This window comes from Papilio machaon, chromosome 13, assembly GCF_912999745.1.
Source record: "Papilio machaon chromosome 13, ilPapMach1.1, whole genome shotgun sequence".
Lineage (NCBI taxonomy): Eukaryota > Metazoa > Arthropoda > Insecta > Lepidoptera > Papilionidae > Papilio > Papilio machaon.
In genome coordinates, this window is record NC_059998.1 from 3,915,898 (window position 1) to 3,941,455 (window position 25,558).

The 25,558-nt window shown below is 33.9% G+C and overlaps 1 protein-coding gene and 10 non-coding genes across 11 annotated transcripts; 6 read left to right on the forward strand and 5 right to left on the reverse strand.

The window, feature by feature from the left end:
• Positions 1-1,266: 1,266 nt before the first annotated feature.
• Positions 1,267-8,197, reverse strand: LOC106717829 (serine--pyruvate aminotransferase, mitochondrial). The gene is made up of 8 exons (XM_045680618.1): positions 8,095-8,197; positions 5,588-5,757; positions 5,112-5,304; positions 4,812-4,977; positions 3,048-3,203; positions 2,216-2,308; positions 1,597-1,845; positions 1,267-1,514 (listed from the first exon to the last, which is right to left on the reverse strand). The coding sequence occupies exons 2-8, from the start codon at positions 5,744-5,746 to the stop codon at positions 1,361-1,363; spliced, it is 1,170 nt and encodes a 389-aa protein (XP_045536574.1). The 5' UTR covers positions 5,747-5,757; positions 8,095-8,197; the 3' UTR covers positions 1,267-1,360.
• A 4,010-nt stretch (positions 8,198-12,207) lies between these two features.
• Trnap-agg lies at positions 12,208-12,279 on the reverse strand. Its single transcript has one exon. It is a non-coding gene; the product is annotated as a tRNA-Pro (tRNA).
• Positions 12,280-12,956: 677 nt separating this feature from the next.
• Trnap-agg lies at positions 12,957-13,028 on the reverse strand. The gene has a single exon. It is a non-coding gene; the product is annotated as a tRNA-Pro (tRNA).
• Positions 13,029-13,939: 911 nt separating this feature from the next.
• On the forward strand, positions 13,940-14,011 carry Trnap-agg. Its single transcript has one exon. It is a non-coding gene; the product is annotated as a tRNA-Pro (tRNA).
• Positions 14,012-14,858: 847 nt separating this feature from the next.
• Trnap-agg lies at positions 14,859-14,930 on the forward strand. The gene has a single exon. It is a non-coding gene; the product is annotated as a tRNA-Pro (tRNA).
• A 1,907-nt stretch (positions 14,931-16,837) lies between these two features.
• On the forward strand, positions 16,838-16,909 carry Trnap-agg. The gene has a single exon. It is a non-coding gene; the product is annotated as a tRNA-Pro (tRNA).
• A 2,047-nt stretch (positions 16,910-18,956) lies between these two features.
• Positions 18,957-19,028, forward strand: Trnap-agg. The gene has a single exon. It is a non-coding gene; the product is annotated as a tRNA-Pro (tRNA).
• A 1,998-nt stretch (positions 19,029-21,026) lies between these two features.
• Trnap-ugg lies at positions 21,027-21,098 on the reverse strand. The gene has a single exon. It is a non-coding gene; the product is annotated as a tRNA-Pro (tRNA).
• Positions 21,099-23,249: 2,151 nt separating this feature from the next.
• On the reverse strand, positions 23,250-23,321 carry Trnap-ugg. The gene has a single exon. It is a non-coding gene; the product is annotated as a tRNA-Pro (tRNA).
• A 774-nt stretch (positions 23,322-24,095) lies between these two features.
• On the forward strand, positions 24,096-24,167 carry Trnap-cgg. Its single transcript has one exon. It is a non-coding gene; the product is annotated as a tRNA-Pro (tRNA).
• A 982-nt stretch (positions 24,168-25,149) lies between these two features.
• On the forward strand, positions 25,150-25,221 carry Trnap-cgg. The gene has a single exon. It is a non-coding gene; the product is annotated as a tRNA-Pro (tRNA).
• The last annotated feature ends 337 nt before the right edge of the window (positions 25,222-25,558 follow it).

Sequence of the window (25,558 nt, forward strand, 5' to 3'; positions counted from 1 at the left end):
ATATATTTGACAACATCGTTGTAGTTGTAGGCTTTGCGTAGGACTAAAGGAACAACAGTTGTTAGGCGGTGTTCAGGGATGGGAACGGGGAACTCCAGAGGGAGCCACTGGAGGCGCTCATAAAAGTGTCTGGATGTCTTTGCATGTCTCTCCCATGACTTCTCAAATGACTATGCTAAGCTGACGAAGACATTCTCGTAGAGCCCATACAAGAGTAAGTGACATCGTTTGATGATAACTGAAGAAATAAGAATGTTATGCTTAGAGGTATGTATGTAAATGTGCGATGGGACAAGTTTAGTCCGTTATATATTAACATACTTATATTCCGTTTTATGATTTGCGTCCTTGCAGATTTAATTTCTTGTGATTCCTCTCTATTAATATTGAATAGTTGCAAAGGTCGAGTTAATAACCCAGCGATACTGTAAAACATGTTAAGTATATTCCAGATTTCTAGTGTATTATCATAATAACTAGGTGTTAAAATAGTGTTGACTGCCGGAAGAAATCGTGGGTGCGTAATATCAGAGAGTGGAGAGGAATTGCGAGTACCGCCCAACTGTTTGCCTCGGAAGATATAATCAAAAATATAGAGAACTGACCGCCAACCTTTGCTGTTCGGAGAGGCACCTCAAGAAGAAGAAGTGTATTACTAGACCCTTGGGAATCGTACCCAATATTTGACACGTCAGGTTGAGTCAGTTTTCTTATTTAAGAATGTAACCTTACCGAGATTCGACATAAGTATTTTTTATTCATATACATTATGTATTACGGTCGTAAATTCCCATAACAATTCAATTGATTGGCCAACAAAGTAATGTCGAAATAGAACAGCGTCTTATGCTTCCTATTCTATATTTTACCCCTAAAACAACATCAATACAGTATATCGCTTTAGCAAATACAAAATAATAAATGATAAATCCGTCAAGATCGGATTCAATCACGTAGGAACTGATCGTTTACTTACGAGCGATAGAATCTATTCATAAGGAAATACGAAGAAATCAAATCAAGTTTGATTGTTTATTTCTTTGTGTAAACACTATAACAAATCAGTAACAGATAAAACGATTTTTAATCGCTTTATTTTTTATAATATTACAAGTTGATAAACGAGCTTCTACATCTGCGCCAATTTCATCAAGATCCGTTGAGTCGTTCCAGAGATACCTTCTGACTAACCTGCACCCATCCATACATTTATATATCCAACCATTCGCATTTACAATATCAGTATTATTCTAAATAAAATAGTTAAGTGATGCAAAATGTATTCAGTAAAAAAAGTTTATTCAGCGTCCAAATACATGAAAGTTTTCATCACAAACTGGGTTAATTTGTCGTTGCCACGTTATAGGGATGACTTAACCAAAGTTTGTAGTGCATCAGCCAGAGCGTCGGCGAGGGCGTCCGCTACTGCAACAGTTGAGTTCACACCCATGATGCCGATGCGCAAGGATTTCCCAGCCGTCGGTCCCAGGCCCGGGAAAATTATTATGTTATGCCTGAATCACGAAAAAAAATTATGTAATGATTTGTCGAAATCACAAGTTAACCTTCAAAAGCTCTTGTAAAAAGATGATTTACTTTTCTCTAAGATATTTGACAACATCGATGTAGTTGTAGCCGTTGGGTAGTACTAAAGTAGCAACAGTTGTTAGGCGGTGTTCAGGGTTGGGAACGAGGAACTCGATTGGGAGCCGCTGGAGGCGCTCGTAGAAGTATCTGGATGTCTTCGCGTGTCTCTCCCATGACTTCTCTAATGTCTCTATGCTAAGCTGACGAAGACATTCTCGTAGAGCCCATACAAGAGGAGGTGACATCGTGTGATGATAACTGAAAAATAAAGGAAGTAAGATGGCAGATAAAGGTGTATGAAAACAATTCACCTTGAAATGAGAACACCTTGGTGTTCTCGCTGCTCGTTTGCCCCCTTTTCTTATAAAAAAAAACAATAATGGTGGTAGTTACAAAGATAGATAGCACAATAGGTTTTTCAAGTTAAACAAATTGTGAATACAAGAATATTTGTATCTTTTCCAGATAACCTCTCAGAAATGGGGTGAGAATGTTATATAAGAAGTCGGGATCTGTAATAAAAACTCTTGTTTGTTAGAACTACCTAAGACGTAATTTTACATGCATTGAAGCAATCGAATCTATTTGTAAATCACATGACATTACAGTAAACTATTGGTATACTTACGATCGTGTATTCCCATAGCAATTCCACTGCTGGGCCAACAGATTGATGTCGAAATAGAACGACGTCTCATGTTTCCTATTCTTTATTTTCTGCCTAAAACAATATAACAACAAATAACCACCTACAACAAATAACAACCTAATATACAACCAATACGGTATAGCAAATATAAAATAATAAATCTTAAATTCGTGAAGATGGAATTCAATCACGTAGGAACTGATCGTTTGCTTACAAGCGATAGATATACGCTATTCATAACGTAATGCGAAGATAAATCAACTTAGTTTTTCAATCTCTTTGTGTAAACATCAGACCAGAGTAAACACTGTAACAAATTATCACAGATACAGCTATTAAAAGATTGACTTATGTGTTTGTCTTCTGATGAATGCAGAAAATAACAAACAACAGAATTTGATCTAGATATAAAAATAAGATTCATAATAGAGCGTCGGTGGTTAAGCTCTTGACTTGCAATTTGCAGGTCCTGGGTTCGAATCCTGCTATGTACCAATGTGTTTGCGACTTTCGAATTACAAATGTACATTTATCAAATGTAAGGAAAACATCGTGATGCAACCTGCACGTATCTGAGAAGAAATTCAAAGATATGTGCGAAGTCAACAAACTCACACTGGGCCAGCGTGCTAAACTTTATTTTTAAGACTATTAATTGAAATCTTTTATGCAGTGAATGTTTTTTTATAACCACGTGTTTGATCTCGATTCCACTTCATGGTCTTAAGATGGTGCATGCTAGCTTAGTGTGTAAGCAGTTACAAAAGATCAGGTTACAATTTCGGTTATCTCTTATAATTAGAATACTTACTCCGCTCTAGCGCTGAATGCAACTGGTGATATACCAGCGGGGCCGCTTAGCGCTTTCTGTGTGGACGTGTACACGGCGTCCACTCCCCAAGCGTCCATGAAGAACGGGACGCCGCCAAGAGATACCACGGTGTCCACCAGAAGTAGTGTACCGTATCTGTAACATATTAAGTTCTAGTTCATTCTAGTCTCAAAGAGATACACAGTAAATCAATTGTAGAGTGGACATTCGAAAGGTTCTCAGTAGCAAACTAATTTATGTAGGCGTGTCAGTCTATTTGAGTGTTACTGAGAGTTGGGTCTATCTATTTATTTTACAATTACATGATATGATGAACATTAAAAAGAAACATGGTGACTGAGTGCAACCAAGTTTCATTCGTAGTGAGATTAGGTAGCTCTTTAGATCTAATGGAATAAACTATTTCCGCACTAATATTTTATACTTACTCCTTTATTTCCTTTCCACTGCAGTTGTAAACTACTCGAGACATTTAATTAAAAGAGTTTTCAAATTGATAGTGTTGTGCGAGTGTTCGTAGCAAAAAGTCGTGGCGTCGCGACGCGTGAAAAAGATTAATGATATAATTAAATTGTCTGCCGTACTCTCGACTAATTCAGCAAAAGCAATTGAAGAATTGATGTGGCCATTGGGCGACATCTATACGAGACTCATTTCAATTTAGTTTATCATTAGGTATAGTAAAACGTGAAGCGAAATTTTTGTACCCCTTTTTAAGGAAATTGTGCGAACTAATGAATGGGCAATTTTTTTACTCTTTACAAATATAATAAAAAGTTCCAATAATATTTTTGCACACATTTGTTGTAATCATCCCAAATAAGCTCGAAGCTTGTGCTAGGACATGGTTTACTACAAAAGTCCAATGATTCGAACTAACTACCAAAAGATCGGCGATCCGAATTCTTGATCATTGGGCTATTGTCGCTTGGTATTAAAGATAATTCATGGTACTGTAGATAAGAGAAGTGCACATAATTACTTTTATTCAAGAATAAAAAAAAATGATTACGAATTGTGTTCGAATTTTGAAAGATGGGCGACCGATACCTTTTGAAAAGAGGAAAGGACATAACGACGTAAATTGTAATTTAATTTTTTTTCAATTTTACTGTCAGAGACAAAAAATATTGTACAATTCGTACGAGATACGCGTCGCCGTTTAAAATGGACATAATAAAATAATGATGTAATTCACAAAGTGAATTATTTGAGACGTGTTTCCGATAACAATGGGCTGGAAAATCGCGTCTAGATTTACGAAGTTTCGAACGACCTTTACGGAGATCGTAAATGGCGAACCGACAACATTTAAGTAATGTGTATTAACCTATATTTTATCTATTATGATGTTAACAAGAGATTTAAAAAACTAAATAGAAACAATAAAAAAAAAACTTATACTCAGTAAATTCAGCGCTTTATTTCGTTAGCTTTTTTTACTATGGCAAATAATATCTAGCACATAACTGTAAGCGGATTTTCGGGAACTAAAAAGCTTGTCATGGCTACAAACAACGGTTGGGCTGGGCCACGCGTGACTGCCGGTTTTCAACTCCTCTTGCAATTATTTTTAATATAGAAATTTCAAATCTGCTATAAATTTTTGTGTACTTAAGCAACTTAAGCAACATAAGTAACTTTTAACTTAATTTATTTATTAGTATATTTGTAGGTTACGCAACGTGATGTGACGTGACATGAGTTGGCGTGTCGTGATTAACGTGTCGTGACATGACATACTTGTGACAAACATCGCCGAGACCCTCTAGGTTTTGCACGGTGCCCGTAGATGAATCGCCATGGGTGATGAACATTGCGGTCGGCCGATATAACTCCACTTGTCTTTCGAGTTCCTCCAATGTAAAAGTGGTATTGTAAGGTACTCGGTATACAATTGTCTTGATTCCTGAAAAATGCAACTTTAGTATGCCTTCGCTTATAAATGAAAAAATCAATTTAATTTTCAGTTTTGGTTATCTCAACGAATTAAATTAACTAAATAGATGTAAGTAAGACTTTTATCGTCTTAAGGAATATTACCTAATCTTTTAGCAATGTTGTAAGCTCGTTCATCCCAGATGCCTCTGGTGGCAATAAGCAAGGTTTCCTTGGGACCGACGAGGTTTGTGATCACAGTCTCCATGCCCGAGTGACCTGATCCACTAATGGCCAGCACCAGATTACTCTTAGTTTGAAACACATATTTAATTCCAGCGCGAATGTCATCTAGGGCCTAAAAGTAAAGTAGGTATACTTCAAATGGCAAACGGGAAATGGGTTCAGCTAATGAGATTATGAATGTATTATTGAGGTACGGATTTGTCCCGACGTCTATGGACCTCTGTCTCTCTCCTCTGGACTCTTAAAACAGATAAAAAATGGTATTTCCTCTTTATTTCCATGTTTCTCCCATCAAATTGTTGTTCCCTTTCCATCCGCTCCTTATTGGCAAGAAGATCAGAGTTAGGGCAACAGCGGATCTTTTATGAATAATTTTAAAAACACAATTCACTTACACTAAAAAATTGTTCGCACAATGGTGAAAAAACAGGTTTGGTTAAAGCTTCTCGGACCGACGGCCATAAGTTACAGGGTCCTGGCCCACAAAACAAGGGCTCCTTAAACTCACGCTCGACAAAATTGGGAGGAGGGATGGACATCTTTGATGAAGACATGCTTGCTTAGCCTGTAAAATATTCAGTTTTCCCACATATAAAACGACAGATGATTGAGACATTTGACAGACATTACGACAAGAGAACAGATCAGAAACGATAGAGATAAAAAGGCAGAGAGACGATAAAAGAAGAGAATCCTTTTATGTATTATTGAAAGCATTTTGCTACCATTCTTTCTCAGTGAGAAAAAACTAAGATAGATATGTTATTGTACCGGTATTTATAATAGATGATCGGGAACATCATTGAAATTGAATCCTAATTTCTTTTGTTGTGGAAAAAATCTGAACCGCAAATGTAATCGTTGTTAATTAAAATATATAATTGATCAATACGATCTTTACAGTCAGCATATAATTTTATATTCGTATGAACATAGGAACACTCTATGTGTGCTCAATCTACAAACGTTCTTATCCAAGTTGTGTAGTTTCTTTTTAATCTAAAAGGTTTCCGCTAAGAGCAAATGTGTTTTTAAGTGCGATCGACACGAGTGCTTCGATACGCGCCGAGGGCTACATTAAAATCCTATTTGAAAGGTTAAAGGATTCTTTGAACAGTTCAAAGGCGAAATGAGAGTATTGTTAAGTAGGTTTCAAGTTTACTACACTAAAAATTACAACGCAAATATTTACGGTCTTTGGTTTACATAATAATTTGGACCTACCACTAAATTATATTGTTAGAGGTACCGGCAAGGTTATTCTTTAAAAAATAAATGTCCATCAAGTTTTTTTTGCACCGTTTAATGGTGGACATAGCATTATGTCAATGTGTATAAAATGCTAAACAAGCAAAATTCCTAATGCTAGCTTTGTCACCTGCTGTTAAGTTATCTGAAATATAGTGTTTGAGATAGATCAAATGAGTAAACGCCTAGATAGAATTGTTAACTACTAACTACTACACTTGATTCATAAAATGTCGGGGCTTTGTAAATTTTGTATAAAATTTATTTTAGGTCGTTCCATGATCAACATCTAAAAGTTTTGTAAACTAGCATACTAGTAGCTATTGGTGAGAGCTTGAATATTATTCGTTCTCGGTGACCGATATTCAGGCACGGGCCCATGAAGTTCGGTTACCGGAATCGGGTTAATGTTTAGATTTAGTGCTAATAGAGTTGGTTGTAAATTTGCTGCAATGTTCGGGCGCTATCGGATGGCACATTTGGCAAGTGCGGCTCGCCCGCGGCCAGGCGTCGCTTGCCAGCATCCTATTTGTTCCCCTATCGTCCGTGCCTCGTTACAGTGGTTTAACAATTGTTTTTATAAACCGTTTAAAGATGCGTTTACTTAATTGTACCTCGAGATCCGTAATGTATCAAGATTCGATTATAGAGGTCGCATAGGTCACGGCTTTGTAATACGTAATATCGATAAGAGCAAGTCGGACCGGCACTAGGTAGCAGGCAACGGGGACGGAACAAATTCAATGTTGCCTCGACAAATTGATTCGATTCCCCGCGCAACTGTCGGCGCTGTCCCAGTGGTACATGAGGAGTACGAGACGGGCGTCCTACGGGAACTCTCGCGAACAAGACGGCGGCAAACTCCTGATCTCCGATCTAGTATAACGATACCCATATAAATCTCTAACCTTTTTTTTATATAATAGACACTTTATTTTCTATGACTTTTTATAGTCTTTATAAATATTATGTGAATTTCAAAACATGGCACTAAGTATATAGAATTTAAATGTTTACTTCCCGCATGGTAGTCAGTTTCATTAAATTGAAGGAATGTTTCACTAATCTTAAATTTCCAACATAAAAGATCATATAGAATAACGATAAAATTGCAGACATTGCATGTATTTTTCAGTCTGACAAACAGGATATTTAGAATAGCATTACAATTTGATATTTATATATATACTAGCTTTTTCACGCGACTCCGTCCGCGCGGAATAAAAAAAAAAAAGAAAACGGGGTAAAAATTATCCTATGTCCTATTCCTGGTTCTAAGCTACCTGCCCACCAATTTTCAGTCAAATCGATTCAGCCGTTCTTGAGTTATAAATAGTGTAACTAACACGACTTTCTTTTATATATATAGATATACATAATACTAGCTGTCGCCCGCGACTCCGTCCGCGATCAGTTAAAAAAAAAAAAATAGATGTTGGCCGATTCTCAGACCTACTGAATATGCTCACAAAATTTCATGAGAATCGGTCAAGCCGTTTCGGAGGAGTATGGCAACGAAAACTGTGACACGAGAATTTTATATATTAGATATGTAAACGTATATCGTAAGAATGGTCGTTGTATATCTTGTTGAGAAAGTTAACATAATAAAATAACTATGAAAGTTTACATTGTAAATAATAGAGGTACTTACTAAATAACAGACGAAAACGAATTAAAGAGAAAAGATAAAAATGACAGAAGTGTCTTGCGATCCGGCTATTCTTTACAAGGCCACGCGAATAATGGTCCAGCGATGTTTTGATATACCCGTGGATGTGACATATTTAGATAACATGGTGTTTAATCTTTCTATATCAATATTCAATACAGTTAATGAAATTGGAGTGTCTGTATGCATTATTGAAAAAAAAAAAACTTATATTTCGTAATAATGTTGTTTATAACGAAAAAAGCTTTTTTTTTCATTTTTTGTCTACCTGTCAGCGTGTCGGTAAGTCCGCGTTTGTATCGGGTAATCTTCGAAAAGGCTAGATTTTAGGAGAAATTTATTAGAATATAGCTGAGTACGCACTAGTAAATTAAGCTGCTTGTTCTTTTTTTGTAATTTCGTGCTGAGGTTGTTGCGGTCGACCGCTAGTTTGATAACATAATCACATGTATTGATGTCATCTCCATGGAACTTATTCGAAATATCGAGAATACATGTTTAATTAAGATAAACAATCCTATGTTTTTTAAATACAATATTCAACGATTTTAAAAACACCCGATAATTGAACTTATTGAAATTTGAAAACAATATCAAAATATGCCACCAATACAGAAACTGTTCGACCTCCAGGTGTTATAAATATTTTTTATATATGCTTAACGAAGGCAGTAACATAAAAATTTTGGATTTAATTACAAGTATTAGTAGTTTTTACTACTTCATTATATGCGACCGACAGCTATATTTTTTTACATTATTAGTGCGGTCACTTGAATTCGCCGAAATAGCGATGCGACCGCTACCCATGAACATCTGCAATTGTAGATACGTTGCCTACCTTTTATTAAACTTACATGTAAATCTTTGTATTGCGAAAAAGATAATACAGTCAGCTTTGATATTTTAAAATGTATATTGTGCAAGAAAAGCGCTAAGTTAACTTTATCTTTTTCGACTTGAATAGAGACAAATTGCCCCGCGCGTTGCATTCGGTGCTACTTTATAATGTTAGTTTGCTGGAGACACGAGAGCTATACGTTACGATTGTCGAACGACTTTTATATCTTTAGACTAGACGTACACTATTAAATTCGATACATTGTAGCATTTAGAAAGTATAGTAAATCGTTAAATACAATCGCGGAAATTCCCAGTATTCCACTTACAGAAAATATACATACAGTTTAAAATCCATAAAGGGTTAAATTTGACCCTGCTAAGCAGACAAGCAACATTACTCTACTTTTAAGTAAATACGATATTAAATTTAGAATTGATTTAGTAGAATGTTTGTTGGTACATATAATGTGTTAGAGTTTTGTTTGGTGAATGTTATGAGACTGTTCGGATCTTTTGTGAATATGTATATAAAATTGGATTAGTTGTTTATCATTAAATAGCTTGATTTACTACAAATTGTTGGTTGGATCTTTTCTGCCTGACAGGGTCCAATTTTAAACTATAACTGACATTTTTTTTTATATTGCAACTTATTTTACACAAATATTATTTTTTTACATTATTTTACGTATTTCATTTAATTTTTGTAAAAAATTGAAAATTATAGTAACTATTAGTAAATCGTAGTCATTTTAAAGAAAGGTTCTACGACCATTATTTTTACAGTCTGGTTAACGCCTGCGTGGTTTGTGCCGCAATTTCCACTTCGATAGCTAACAGTCATTAGAATTAGTTAAGGCGTCTATGTTTACTTAAAAATAATCACATAAATTTTATTTTCACGGAATGACTGTTTTTAAAATTCACGAAATGTTTATTTATTTTATTATAGTATGTGTAAACATACACATTGAAAAAAAAAAAACAGTTGTAATAAACGATATTAAATCATAAAGTAAAAATCTTGATCTTTTGAGGAAAATACTATTAAAAAAAATTGGTTAAATTTATTTTTAAACATGAAAACGTTTTATCAATTTTCTTATCATTAGAACAAAATGTGTATTTCAAACAGATCAATTTAACAACCGGAAATGAGTGTTGTTGTTATATTACTAGAATTAACCAGAATAAACAGAGGAAGTTACATAAATATTTTCGGAAGTCTCAATTATACCGCTACTTTAGAAATATGAAATACTTTGATACAGCTTCGTGACATTTTCATTTGGATAATGGAATTGAAATGCAGTTTTCATAATTTAAAGTAGATGTTTATTTTCAGGAGGATTACATTTACAAGAAATTTTAATAATGAATATTGAATTTTTCTGACAAAAATAAGTATCTTTATTTGTAAAGTTAAAATACTATATTACATCTCGATTATCTAAATTATTTTTGATTTGATCCCAAGAAATTTTATGAAATTATTTACCTATTTAAAGCCAGTTTTTATTCATAAATTCATCTTTTTTTAATATAATCATACTCCCTGTCCTTATGCCATTCACGTAGAGTAATCACACTAGGCTCTAGTCCTCCTCCAGATCGATCTATCTTCCATCACCTCAGTCGTCACTCTCTTCTTGATTATGTTACCCTTAGCGCAATTCATTCATCTATTTCCATGCCTACCTCTACCAGTGTACCAATTCACCTTCCTTGTCACATGCAAATCTTCTCTCCTTAATCCATAACATTCCCTTACCATGCTAACTTTTTACTTCTTAATTAAATGATATAATTGATATTGGACTACTTTATTCTTTTGTTTTCTTATGATCAATTAAAATAAAATCATTAAAAAGTATTTTTGTAAACCGCGTCCTTCCGTAGTTAGAAATTATTAATCTTGCTGCATCTATTTCCATTCGTTTCGTAAGTTTGTTTCGAAGCGATTTACTTCTGGTTTTCATTGTCCCTTGGGTGTCTACGAAGCGTCGGCTCGTGTCGACTACCCAATTAGAAAATATTAACTATATCGAATGAACTGTTGCTAATAAACGATTTTAGTTTGTTATAGAATGAAGATATTATACACCCAGATTTATTTCTTATTCAAATAACTTCAAATATTTTATTCTTATTTTTAATTGTGGATGTTTTTGTACTCAAAATTAGTAGTATTTTAAGTAAATTTAAGTATTTAGTCTATTAATGCGGTTATATACCAGTAACAGTCGATCAGCGTTAACGCTATTCGAGAAGTCAAAATAAACACCCGCGAAAAACTGCATAAGATCAGTCGAGCAAATGAATAGACAAAAATAATGAAAATGCGACGTAAACTATTTCCAATAAGGTAGATATTGGATCAAAGCGCGATGCAATTGTTCGGTGTCGTCCATTCAAGACCTCAGTAATTGATTTACGTGCTCATTTCCTGGGCAAATAATTTGTCTGCAGATATTGAAATGCAGACGTGTGCTGGTATACAATTAGTTGGATGAAGTAAAAGATTAGATCCACAGATATATATATAAACAGAAAAAATTGTTTGTTCTGGCTTAACTCAAAAACTTGAATCAATAAACTCTAATATCATTTTCGTATTCATTTTGACGAGTGAGGTGGTTTGTCTTCCTTCTATTACTATACTAGTTTTAGATAAATTATTACTACATTACTTTTGTAATATTTTTAATTAAAATTTCAGATTACTATGTTTTGTCGTCTTGTTCGTATGTACAATTTTATTGTACTGGTACTAGATGGTATTATACAATGCTGTAACAAGAAACTCAAGCTTAAATTGCTTTTGGCAGTCGAGGAAGATAATTACGTTGGGAGCTATTTCGATTTTAATACAATCTTATCATAATTAAATTATTTTCTTTGAGTCTTTAACTTGTTTTGTATTATACATATTACGTTTGTACGAGGATATAGCCAGAGGCATAAAATTTGAATTTTTAAATTGCTTAGTTTTTATGCTTCGAGAGGAATATTTGAAAATACTTCTTAAGATAGAGTTTTGGAATCGAATCGTGGGTTTGCTGCCGAACTCCTCCAGCAAACATATTTTATATTCGTTTTCAAAGAGCTTGATAATATATTTACATAAAGTTTCGGAAATAAAAAAACTATGGCTACTTTATAAAAGCTTTGGTGTGTAATGTTAACGTAACTGAAATCATATTGGATCTATATAATTAATATTGAAGAAAATCTTACGTAAAAAATATCAGTGGGCTCGTCCGGGATTTGAACCCGGGACCCCTCGCACCCTAAGCGAAAATCATACCCCTAGACCAACGAGCCGGTGATTTAAGATATTATTATAATAACGTACTTTCATTTTTACTTACACCGCAATGGAACGTTTTTGTACAAAATACCAGCAATGATAGTGAAAACCTAGAAATATTTTACAGCTATTGACCACTAATCTAATATCCGTAATACTCCATTTACTGTTCTATTATTGGGATACATTTTAAAGGTACTACATAGAGGTAGATTGAAGTGCTGTAAGTAATGACTTCACCTCTGAAAATTGCAACGAGCGCCCGCCGCGAAGCAAACCGACTGTGAAAATAATGGTCACACCTCACACAGCTTTGCGTCTTAAACCCTCGACTGCACTAAGCACGTAAATGACCGCCTGCATTTCATAGTGGCTTTTAGTTTTTTTTTTCAGCTATAATATGTTATGTGGAGGTGAAGTAGGATGCGAAAAGTTATAATTTACTACAATTTTAACAAGACGTGACGTAGTTAGGATCTCTTTTTATGGCCAAAGTCGAGCAAAAGTATTTTTCCAATGCCTATAAAGGGTCTAACTTTAACAGCATCCAGCGCCTTTATATCGTTTCTTAGAGCAAAATACCAAGAAACCTTGCTATTAAAGTCAGAGGAACGACCGTTACCTCCGTTTTATCGTAGGGGTTTTCATTTTCTAGGGTGTTTAGGCATGAAAAATAGAATAAAAAGAACTTGGGCTCGTCCGGGATTTGAACCCGGGACCTCTCGCACCCTAAGCGAAAATCATACCCCTAGACCAACGAGCCGCTTGGAAGTGTAGTTAAATAATACATTCAGATTATTAAAAATAACATAACGTCCTTAATGTATATAGCCTTTTCTATGTAAGATTGTTTGTAACGCCCACGTGTCTTAACAATATAACCGATTTTCATGCAAATCTCTTTATCAAAAATGAATCACGCAGACAACCGTTTACTAGTATAACGTGTTAATTAAAAAATCAAGTATTATTTAAGCTGAGTCGCAACAGGCCGGCGCGTAAGTGAAAGTATTCGAATAAAAATCACGTACACGTCTTGCGTTAGGTTGCTGATCTACATTTAATGTTAATACAAAATTTGTTTCACTGACTAATTCAATGGTTAAAATGTTTATTATAAAAGCAAAATAACAATATCAAAAAACATGATATTTTTTTGATAGAGGCAGTGGCGGTTTAAGTCACACAAATGATCAAAGTTGCGTTAATCTACAGATTTATGTTAAAATAATTTAAATGCAGTAAATAATATTTAAATATACAAAATTATTGTTAAACTCATTCGTTTTCATTCAAAGATAACGGAATTTTATAGCACCTTTATCGTTATGGTTGTAAATAATTTGATAGCGTAGGACTATAAAATTTAGGCCATATTTATTGTCAACACGTGTTATAGTGTTAATATATTTGTAATTTCAAAATTACTGTATGGATATGAATGAAATTTGGTACGCATATAGAATACAGTTTGGAATAAAGAATAGGCTACTTTTCATCCCGGAAAAATGTACGGTTCCTGTACTAAAGACATCTTATTGTTTTCCAACTAACTCAGTAACTCCGTAACAAAAGAAGAATAAAATGTATTTTATTGTACCCGAACGAAGTCGCGGGCAACAGGATACATAACATTTTACATTACAACACTGTATATTTTTTGTTGAGACAAGCGGCTCGTTGGTCTAGGGGTATGATTTTCGCTTAGGGTGCGAGAGGTCCCGGGTTCAAATCCCGGACGAGCCCAATTTCTTTTTTACAAATGCTCATTTCATAATCCATAGACATCCATTATAACTGTGGGTTTCAATTGATGTGATACTTGTATTAATTAATACATGTTATTGTATTTATTTTTCAAAGATAATTTGAGGAACGACACTATATCAAGTGTGACTGCAGTTGAAACCAGTGGTTTATAACAAAATACAAAACAAAACAATAACAAAAGAATTGGGATCTCTCTCCTTTGTATATACCTCATTAATAAAGACTATAATTATTATGATAAAGGTGTTTCATTGCCGTAAAACATTTTGTTCTCACTTCCATTCTTTTTGAAAAATCTGAAATATCAATATGGTTTTATTTTATGTTTCGTTAGTGGAAATCCAAGGTAATGTATTTCCATAATCGTTAAACTATAGATTATATACAATGTTCAAAGGCCAAAGTAATATGTTTGCGATGTCCTGAAGTCTACAGAGACCGTGGCTGTGGCACTAGAGAGCTTCTCTATTTACGTGGTCGTTAGCCGTTAGCCAACTAGTGAAGCGCAGTCGAAGCAATTACCGCCTCCACAAGTAAATTGCTATTCCAACTGATGCGAGATAATACGATATTGCCTATTTAATTTCTACATCTACTGGTCTTGATGGGATTTGTTTAGGATACATATTAAACTTTTTAATATTTTACAACACGATATAAAACAATTTTATTTTTGGTCATATGAGTAAGTGTTGACGAGAGTTTTATCTTACGGTAACCGGTTCGTTGTTAAACTGTTGTGAGCGGTTCTAGAAAGTTTATTTCGGAAGTGATTTTATTCATGCAATGTTACTATATTATATTTATTACGTACTTAATAGCTGGCTCGTTGGTCTAGGGGTATGATTTTCGCTTAGGGTGCGAGAGGTCCCGGGTTCAAATCCCGGACGAGCCCAATGTTTTTATTTCTTCAAATATCTTTTGACGAGGCTTGGCATAGTATGTAACTACTCTTTCATATATGTACTCGTATTAGTTGTCAAATCACTGTCACTCCATTTTTACACACGACTTCTTTTATATAATCCATCGATAGTTTTTTTTTAAATCATATTTAACGTATATAAATTCCTTATGACCATTTGGAGCTTAATAAATGAATAGGGATGTTTCGCTGAACAAAAATCTCTACATCCCTTCAGATTACTTTTATAATATTTTGCATTTTTAAAAACTATTTATTAGTAACAGTCGAGCTTTCGGTCATTGATCAATAGATGATTTCATGAATAATGCAAGTTTCCCGAATACAATTCGACGGGGCTTTTGGAAATCATTAACAAGGCTTATTTTGGACGTTGACGGATCGTTGTGGGGAACGGACACGCTTGCGAATTTCTCACTATCAATAACGAAACAAAATTGTTTAACGAATCGGAAATAGTGATGTTAATTTAGCGATTTACTATAAAAACAGGTAAAAACGGCAGCTTGGATCTGAAAACATTAGTGACCAATCTAAGACGAAAAATATCAAAAAAACTGTTAATCTATTTGCATATTAAAATATTTTATTATCTTTTTCTAAAAGTACATTTTTTTTAAATTATTTCTCACAAACAAAACACAAATAAATTCTCTTTTTTTATAAAATTTCTTAATATATATTTTACCTAATTTAAACAAAATAACTAATTTAGGCCACAGCTTACGAAATAGCTGGCTGCAGATGATAGGACATTTTCCGGAAAGTTTAATTAAGTCTGAGGACATAATGCGCTCGTCGCCCAAAATAATATGCACTAAATAGCCAGCAAGTAATACAAACATAATTAACTTTTACTTAATTATGAAAAAAGTTTCCTTTCAAGCTAATGACTATTTCGTTAGCGAGCTTTTAAACCGGCAAGTTGGTTTAATATAAATATATATATCCTTTAAGTTATTAAAATGATAGAATATCTCTCTTCATGTAACTCAAAAGAATTTTCGGTCCTGTCGGACGACCTTCAAAGGCGAGAAAGTCGGTTTGAAGGGCAAACTCTATCAGCGAGAAAGTATTTCGTTCCTTTGGACTCTCGCTTATCCAGGTTAGAATGTATATGTTTTATGATTTTTACTTACGAAATTTCCGAAAAAATAAACTGTAATAACAAATTGTTGTTGTAAGGATCATCAGAGAAACTACCGAAAAAAATTACTATAAAACATGTTGTGTTCTAAATTTAAATACAAAGCCTGTTCGATTTTTTATTACTAAATTATTGAGTATTTCTAAATGTTTCTATTTGTACTCAGCGTAGTTGCGCTTTTCGTTTAATGCAGACACATATAACAGAATAACTTGTTATTTAAAAACTGCCCACGTATGTTTGAAGTTAATATTATGCTATCTTTATTGGATAGTTATAATACTACTCTTGCATTATCGGTAGAGACTTTGGAATCATGATCCGTTTTAATCCTTTACATAAAAATATACAATATTTATCTCAATAGCGATATATTTTTATGTTTTCAAGGAGATTCAGGATTCATCATTCAAAGTTATTTATGTCTGTTATATTATTAATCTAGTAAACTAGTTTTATAATATATAAATTACTAAATGTAGTAATTTGACTGAATGAATTCCTGAATGAGCAAAGATAAAAATTACTAGTTTTATTTACCTACTAACTTTTAATTACTAACGATTAAGACAGCAAAAATTATCTAGAAAAGTTAATCAAATGTTATAACTGATATCAACATGGAAATAAATAGCGTAAATTCAAATTTTATGATGTAATTGGAGATTTTACATTAGTGATTTTGATTGTAAAAAATAAACAGATTATTCATTTTTTATTAACAGTCACCGGCTCGTTGGTCTAGGGGTATGATTTTCGCTTAGGGTGCGAGAGGTCCCGGGTTCAAATCCCGGACGAGCCCAAATCCCTTTTTGGTGTTTTTGGCCTATCACGTTTTTATTGCATATTTTTAACAACATTATTAACTGGCTGCTCGCGACTTCGTCGGCGCGGAATTAGAAAAGAACATATTAAGTAGCCTATGTGTTTTTCCATACTATGTTCTACACGTATGCCAAATTTCCAAAATCCGCAGAGCCTTTTCGGAGATACCTTCAAACATCCATCCATTAATCCATCCATCAGAACATTCGCATTTTTAATATCAGTAAGATCGCTTGATACTGCAGATAAATGTATACGTTAAATCAACAATGTTGTATTAAACGCATTATGACTAATTAGCTGACTTTGCAACAAGTAACCGGCATTTACATTTATATTAGAATTATTGTTGTCTTTATTTTTTTTATATAATGTAACCGAATGTAATGTAATGTAAAGTTTCGAAATGAAACCCTACTATTACATTCATATTTCCTCTGGTTCTTAAGTATTGCTGAAACATTTATGACCTTAACTTTCTTTCAATGTATCTAATTAAAACAACATGCTATGTTGATATTTAGCTATACATTTAGTGGAAACACTGTTTAAACGTAATCTATTTAATGAGCGCAGTATCGTGTATAGTCGTTCCAACAAACGTTAACTTTGATTGCAGTTGAATAGTTCAATTGTCCTGCAATGTGAAGTCGACTCGAACTGCCTTTAGTATAGCAACTTAAAGTTAAGTTTGCTGTCAGTTTCCACTACCGAAACCTTTTATATAAAAACATAGATAACATATGTTTTTGTACTTGTTTTTCAACTGTTGAAATCACGGTTATTCAATATAATAATAACTTAATTAGCAGATAAGTTACTTTAATAGAGCCATAGTACATTAATATTAATCGAGTCACTCTTCAAATTGGTCAATTATTTTATTACAGGTTACACTAATGTATGATATCAGCAAAAAAATTCCATTGGTCAGTCAGACAAAAATAGCAAATTAAGGAGTAAGTTTAACAATTCATTATTTTAAAAATATTGAGATGTTACTATCTACCGCACGCGACTCCGTCCGCATGGAATAAAAAGAATACTTAATAAGTAGCCTATTTGTTATCCCAGACAATGTAGAATGTGTGCCAAATTTCATCAAGATCCGTTCAGTCGTTCCGGAGATACCTACAAACAAACATCCATCCATCCATCTAAACATTCGCATATATATTTTTAGTATGATTATATGCCGCCCGCGACTCCGTCCGAGTGGAATATTGGATTGTTCTACATGTGTGCCAAATTTATCCATCAAACATCCATCCATCTAAACATTGGCATTAATTATATTAAGTAAGATGTAATAACTTGATATCTTAATAAACTGTTGGTAACAATAAGTCTGTAGGATGCAACCGCACGAGTTAAGCTAGTGCAAGTTGTTTGTAAGTTCATTGTTCCAAGTTTCAGTGAACTTGTGTTCAGTTTCGAAGGGGATATTGAAATTTCACAGTGGACGATGTTTGCAAAATTAGGTGCAGTTGCCTGCGAAATTTATTAATATTGTACAAACGTGTATGTTTTATTATACTGTTATGTTGTTTCTACTATTTTAGATATAAAAATATCTTCAATGACATTGCGTTATCTGTACAAAAAGTATTGGTCTCCTTTTTATTCCTTTTGAATAGAGAGAGAGATAACAATTACGTGGAAAACTACGGTTTCAGGAAACATTTAAACGTGAATTTTATTGCATTTACGAGCATTAGAGTCAGTAAATATGTATGTAGCATGGCTTCTATCGTTCCTATGGGTTCCTTTGGAGATCCCAGGACTCTTACCAGTTGCACTTGAGAATGGCCACCAAGGGGGTTTTAGTGAGTCACATCTCACATAACTCCGCCTTTCCCCCAGAAGGCAGGGTATCATTTGAAGATTTCCCCCCCGAAAAAAAAAGGCTTCTATCGAATTGAATCTTTTTCTGCGCACTAATTTTGATCACATATTTAACAAGATTGATATTACTTTTGTGTTATTCACTGAAAAAGAATAATTATTTTTTATATATCAACAGCGGCTCGTTGGTCTAGGGGTATGATTTTCGCTTAGGGTGCGAGAGGTCCCGGGTTCAAATCCCGGACGAGCCCAAACCTTTTATTTTTTTACAAAGTAATAAGGCACGCTTGTGTTTAGGTATATAGTGATGTTTTAGTTGTTCTCATTTTAGAGCATATTTTAATATTGTATTACAATGTTCATTTCAAATGCACTACTTGTACATGCACTTTTTTATGATTTGAGGTTATTATTTACACTTTGATTATTTTGATTTATTCGTGTACCTTAAAAATATCAATTAAAATGTGGTTTTGTTTGATTCAAGGTAAAGTAATTATAAATGTTAACAAAAAAATTAAAATTAAAAACGGAAGTTACTAATTCTTTTTAAGTATTTTGAACAGCTTGCTATTTTTGAGGTGGTTATCATTGAATGCGAATGGAAATGGTCGTGAGCCATCCAAAGAAGTAGAGCAAAAAATAATAATGAATAACAACCGTATGTAACTTACAAAAACATTGAAATGTATATTTTTCTTGAAAATATTGCTTTACTAATATTGCATAGATATAACGATAATTTCGGTAAGAATTTAAAAAAATGTTGCATAAATAATTAACAGAACAATGCCTGAATTTGCATTTGGATTTCAAAACGACCGCCGCCGTGACCTGAAGCCGTAGGATATTAGCACTAATCCATGTCACATGCATTGCCGAGGTGACAAGGTAATGTGATGTGACACGCATTAGATATGGACACATAGCTCAGCTGTGTATTGTAGAGTATTTTGTGACATATAATAGTAAAGGAATATAATGAATTGCTTACATTACAAAATAATGCTCGACAAATAAATGAGTATTAACGATGTGATGACAAAGTAAACTTTGGTAGGATTCTTTTGGATAACCCGGTACCATTGCAGGTCACAAGCTTTATTGAGTAAAAGTTTCACAAACCTAGTCTTTTCAGCGTAACACTAAAATTAAATTTGATTGATTTTTTCTCTGGATTGTATCAAATTGGTAAATATTACATTTTTTCTTACATATTCTATTATTTTAATATTGATAGAACAGTGAATCGTAAACGTATTTTGATCCTGCTATGATCCGTCAACGTCAAATATAAAGCTTGTTAATTGTTTTCAAAAGCCGCGTCGAATTCAGTAGAGTTCTGGTAACTTGCATTATTTATAGAGTCATCTATTGATATATGAACATAATGTAATTTATGTAACATCTCAACAATTGAAAATGGTTCTTAAAATTTAAGTCAGCATTAAAATAAACCTAAATATCTAAGATTAAGACTAATCAGTCATTATAAAAATCCTTTACCTTACATTTAGTATGAGAAATGACACTAAAGGAATAAGACACAAATAATAAGCTCAAGCGTTTTATACTAGAGCTTATTTGAGTGTCGATAAAAACAAGTCAAGAGAGACTTTTAATGGAGAAAAAAAAGACAATTTTTCCTAGTATTTTCCAACTGTAATGGCAGCTGCAGATTTCCGCTTCCCAGCGCAGCGCAACTTTAGCGGATGAGAGGCTATTCATGCAGCTACCGTTGTTTGTTGTGGCCTCTTTTTCATTGCTTATTTATACCAAAGCTTTTAAATGAATTGTTTCTTTATACCAGTGTTGAATGAGTGACATTAATTGACTTATTTCTTATGATTGAAACTCGTGAGACATTTTATAGATCGAGTAGGATGTCTGACCCTCACTAGCGCCACCCCAGTCAATGTCAAATACGTGTCAAAAGTAGTGTAGCTGTTTTGTGTTTTTTTCTTTTATTTAATTTTCTATGCAAAGAGAATATATATATTTTGTGATAGTACTATCCGTGATAGCAGTGCCTCTATCACCGGGTCAGTTATGCGTGTTCGACTATATGGGCTATTTTGACTATTGTGGGTATCGACTGCAGTGACACTTATTGTCATCACTCGCTTCTCTTTTGAAAAAAAGAGACAACAACATTTGTAAACACAAGTGTCGCGGCAGTCGAAACCCACAGTAAGGTTTTTCGATATTTTAAATTAGAAATACTATAGATATTATTTGTAAAAAAATTTGGGCTCGTCCGGGATTTGAACCCGGGACCTCTCGCACCCAAAGCGAGAATCATACCCCTAGACCAACGAGCCGATACATTCAATTTCTAAATATCGTGTTATAAAATATATAATCATGATGTCCAACTTGTTTTGAATTGATTCCGAAATCCGGTTTGAAATTTATTAGCATGGTATACACAGATGTGTGGCCGTCACACTTACTTCGCATACATATAAATAATACCTTTGCTCTCTGTGCGATTCTAAAAAGAGAAAGGTATTCACAGCAACACAGTTTTAAATATTGCAAACGTTTACAACAGATTATGTAAAAAATACTTAAGTCCTTGTTACCTTACTCATCTGTTGTGCAAAATTTTCAGCATTTGTAATATTATTAGCAATATTATAAAACACGTGTACAAATTTAAAATTATCGTGACAAACATTGATGGACAAAGTGTTACGAAATTATTGCCTACATTTGTCTCTGGCATATTTGGAATCTGATGAATTTGGTAAAAAGCGGCCTTTGATCAGAATCTTTACCAGCAATCTGGGTCCGCTTTTTGAATATTTATTTCTTGGACCTGATGACCCATTGGAGATACCGGGACCAACTCATTCGTACTTGAGGTTGGCCACAAGTTGGTTGGTTGGTTTTAGTGAGTAGGAATCTCCCCTGTCTTTCCCCCAAAAGGTAGGATATCTTACGAAGATTACCCCTGCCCCATACCAAAAAATTAAAGGAGGTCTTAGTGTGACCATGTACATAGTTGTTGTTAGGAATTGCACACTGAAAGTTATTTTACGTTACAACCTCAGATTTTCTACACAAAAATTGGAAAATACAAGTTGCATATTATACTCTAAAAAGCCTTAAAATAGAAATTAAATTATAATTCTAAAGTATACAAGCTCAGATCAGAAATTAGACTACAGAAATCCATTCTAAAGTTTAGATTCGATGTTCTTATCTGCAATTAATATGCTAATACGAGCTCAAATTATGCGGTAATTAAACTTGGAAGCAACCTGAGCAGTGCTCCGAGACATTTTCCGGTACCAACTAAAGACCAAACACGAAATTTGAGTTATACAAGACTTGAAGGTGGGTCGTGATGTAGGACCAACTATGCTTTTAGTAATACATACATCCTAATAACATTTATGAATAAAATAACTAGAGTAAATTAAAAAAACAAGTAAACCCAACCAATATTCTAAGTAACATTTTAGAACAGAGATTCCTAAACTTTTTTGTCGTAAACCTTTTTCATACTTTTACTGGTTTCCGTGAAACCCCTGCTGCATGACATCTCCAATTTGTGAACCCTTAACTTTCTCTTATTTTCAAATGGACGCCAAGCAGAGTTCGTCTTCCATAGAACATTCAGATCACTTTAGGAACAGTTACTCTGCAAGTGGATAGTTGTCCTAGAAGAATACGCATGGAAGGAATCTTTAAAGTTCTATATCAATCGTGTGTAGGCCGATATTAGCATAATCCCTCCCCCATATTAGTATACTTTTCTTACTTAATATTATAAATGCGAATTTTTAAATGGATGGATGGATATTTGTTACAAAATATCTCCAGAACTGCTAAACATATGTCACTGAAAATTTGCATAGATGTAGAAAATAGTCGAGAAGAACACATAGGCTACTAAATAAGTTTTTTTTTAATTCCGCGCGGACGGAGTCTTGGACAACGGCTAGTTTGTTATAAAACTTTATACTTTTCTCAAGTTATAATTGCTAATGACTAAAACCCAACAGACAGTAGATCCTTGTTATTGTATTAAAAGTTAAAAATATGTAGTTTGAACAGATGCAGTAACCGACAGGCAGTTTATAATGAAAACAATTTAACACGTCGATAAAAGGCAGTTATGGTAATAAAACTATCAGGGCAATATTTTCTTATGAATGTAAATTTCTGCTCATTTTTTTCCTTTTTGTATTAGGAATAAGTATAAAAAATTTAAAGCCGCCAGGTATTCTATTAGTTAAATGAAAAATTATATGAAGTGAATTTAGAATTTATTTATTTTTATTTAGTCTTTTGATTTAACAGTTCTAAAACAATTTTTTTTAATTGTTTTTTATGTAATAACGTAGTCAAAGGATATTTAGTTTTTAAAAAGTTAAAAAAAACTTATAATTTTCTGAGGCTCGTATACTTTCAACGGCACTCTGCTCTTTAAAAATTAAATTTGAATTATATAAAAGAAAATTGGGCTCGTCCGGGATTTGAACCCGGGACCTCTCGCACCCAAAGCGAGAATCATACCCCTAGACCAACGAGCCGATGTAGATATTAAGGTTTAAACACACCACTAGATCGGTATACGTTACGATTCTCAATAAAAGACACGAACAAGTTTAACAGTTTATATTCAACAAAAGTAACACTAAAACTCCTAAAAGTAGCAATGATATTACGAAACATCTATGAGAAGTTGACGTACTTAAATTGTTTCATATATTTGATCGTTCCAGGGGCCCAATTCTCTTCAACATTCTTATCTTTCCATCTTTTCTTGATCCAGGCCTACTTCAAAGGTCGCGGTGTGCAACTCTTCTTCAGGCAAAAGAACGAAGAAATTGGCTACCACTGAAAGCCCCAGTCTAATTTCATCATACACTTCCAAGCCCCGTAGGAGATTTTATGTAGGTTATTAAGTTTTAATTAGGCAGGTTTACCATCATAATTTTATTTTCAAGGGGAAACACACACAATCTAAAAATATTTTAGGGAGCTTTGTTCAATTCCTAAGACAACTACCATCACTAAGCACTTTACATCACTCTGTGCACTTCGTCTTATATCTGAACAAAAATTGTTAACCTGGTGGTTTTGTAATTTTGACATATAAGGTCTCACGGAGTTTTAGGTTAATTTGAATGAAGAATATCATCTGAGGATTATTAAAGGGTCTTGCCAAAACCTTGACTGGAATAAATCTGGAAGATAAAAAAAACCAAGACTTGATACCAAGCATTCTCGACCTGACCAAATTCATTAGATTCTTTAGGAATAGTTAAAAAAATATATTTCATGATTTGATAGTTTCACACATCGGCTCGTTGGTCTAGGGGTATGATTCTCGCTTCGGGTGCGAGAGGTCCCGGGTTCAAATCCCGGACGAGCCCAAACAGTTTTTTGTGATGACATTAAAACATAACATGTATTCAGAGGCAGACCTAATAAATGCAATAATTGTTTCATGAAAAACCCAAGCTGACCTGAACAATGAATTGAAAGAAGAGAGTACTACAGATTTTTATTTTGCTGCCCTTCATATTTTGGGCAATTTGCTGCAAGCACAATCCTTTACCCATTTTCTGCTCTTCGTTTCTCTAAGTGCTATGGCAGATGTAGGCTAAAGCTCATTAATTCTACTAATTGTGGTGCTACTGTAAAACTTGAAGTTTCCTCGTAATCTTACATCGACTCGTGGGTCTAGGGCTAAGGATATGATTCTCCCTTCGAGTGCGAGAGATCCCTAGAGGAAACCAATGGATTTTTACTTTAAAGAAAGTGAATAGAACTTGTACTTAATTTGTTACAATACATGGTGCTGCTAAAATACTTGGACGAAAACTTAATTTCGTAATCCCTTTTTATTATTTTTGAAAAAACAGTGAAAATAATATGTTTAACTTCAGGTGCTTCGGCATTAGAATCTGACGGTCATTACTTTACCAGTGTAATCAATTTAAAATTGAAAAAACTAAAAGGCACGAAGAAATGGACGAATCAACAATAATTGTTGATTGACGTGCAACCCTGGTATAGCAAAGTCAATAGTGTTGGATAGCAAGATAAAAAGAAACTGTTAAACAGCAGACGATCAATCCTTCAACAGAAGTCAAAATACTTCAGCATTCTTCTGATCCACTGTACAAGCGACAAATTTGTTTAAATAACGTAATACGCAAATATAACGTACACACTAAAGAGGTAAGGAAAATAAAAGTCAGATAAGTGCACATAGATTCACATGCCTGTACAGTTCCTTGATTTGGTCAACTGTTTAATCTGATTAAGATGGTAATTAAATCCTAGCTGTTAACCTCTTGTTATAATTACTGTAAGTAACTGGCTATAAACAGATCATGCATGTCTCCCATCGGCTCGTTGGTCTAGGGGTATGATTCTCGCTTCGGGTGCGAGAGGTCCCGGGTTCAAATCCCGGACGAGCCCGATTCAATTCTTTTTAATGGAAATGAGAAGATGAGATCAGTCAGAAGATGAAGTCAGGGTGAAATTTATATGAACTTTTTACAGATTATTACTATAAGAGTTTCGAAACACCTGTTCAAAATATTTTTCATTCCTCTTACTCTTTTGGACAAAAAACCTTATTTAAAAATAGAAATAATAAATAAAGTTTAACGCCGAACTGGGAACTCCTCGCCCACTCGGTACCGCCCGCCTCGCGATCGACGCGACATGCATACACACGCCGTCTCGCAGCTTTGACGCCGCCGGCGGGTTAAAGATATGTCAGCAAAATGTTATATCAATCTCACTTGTAGTC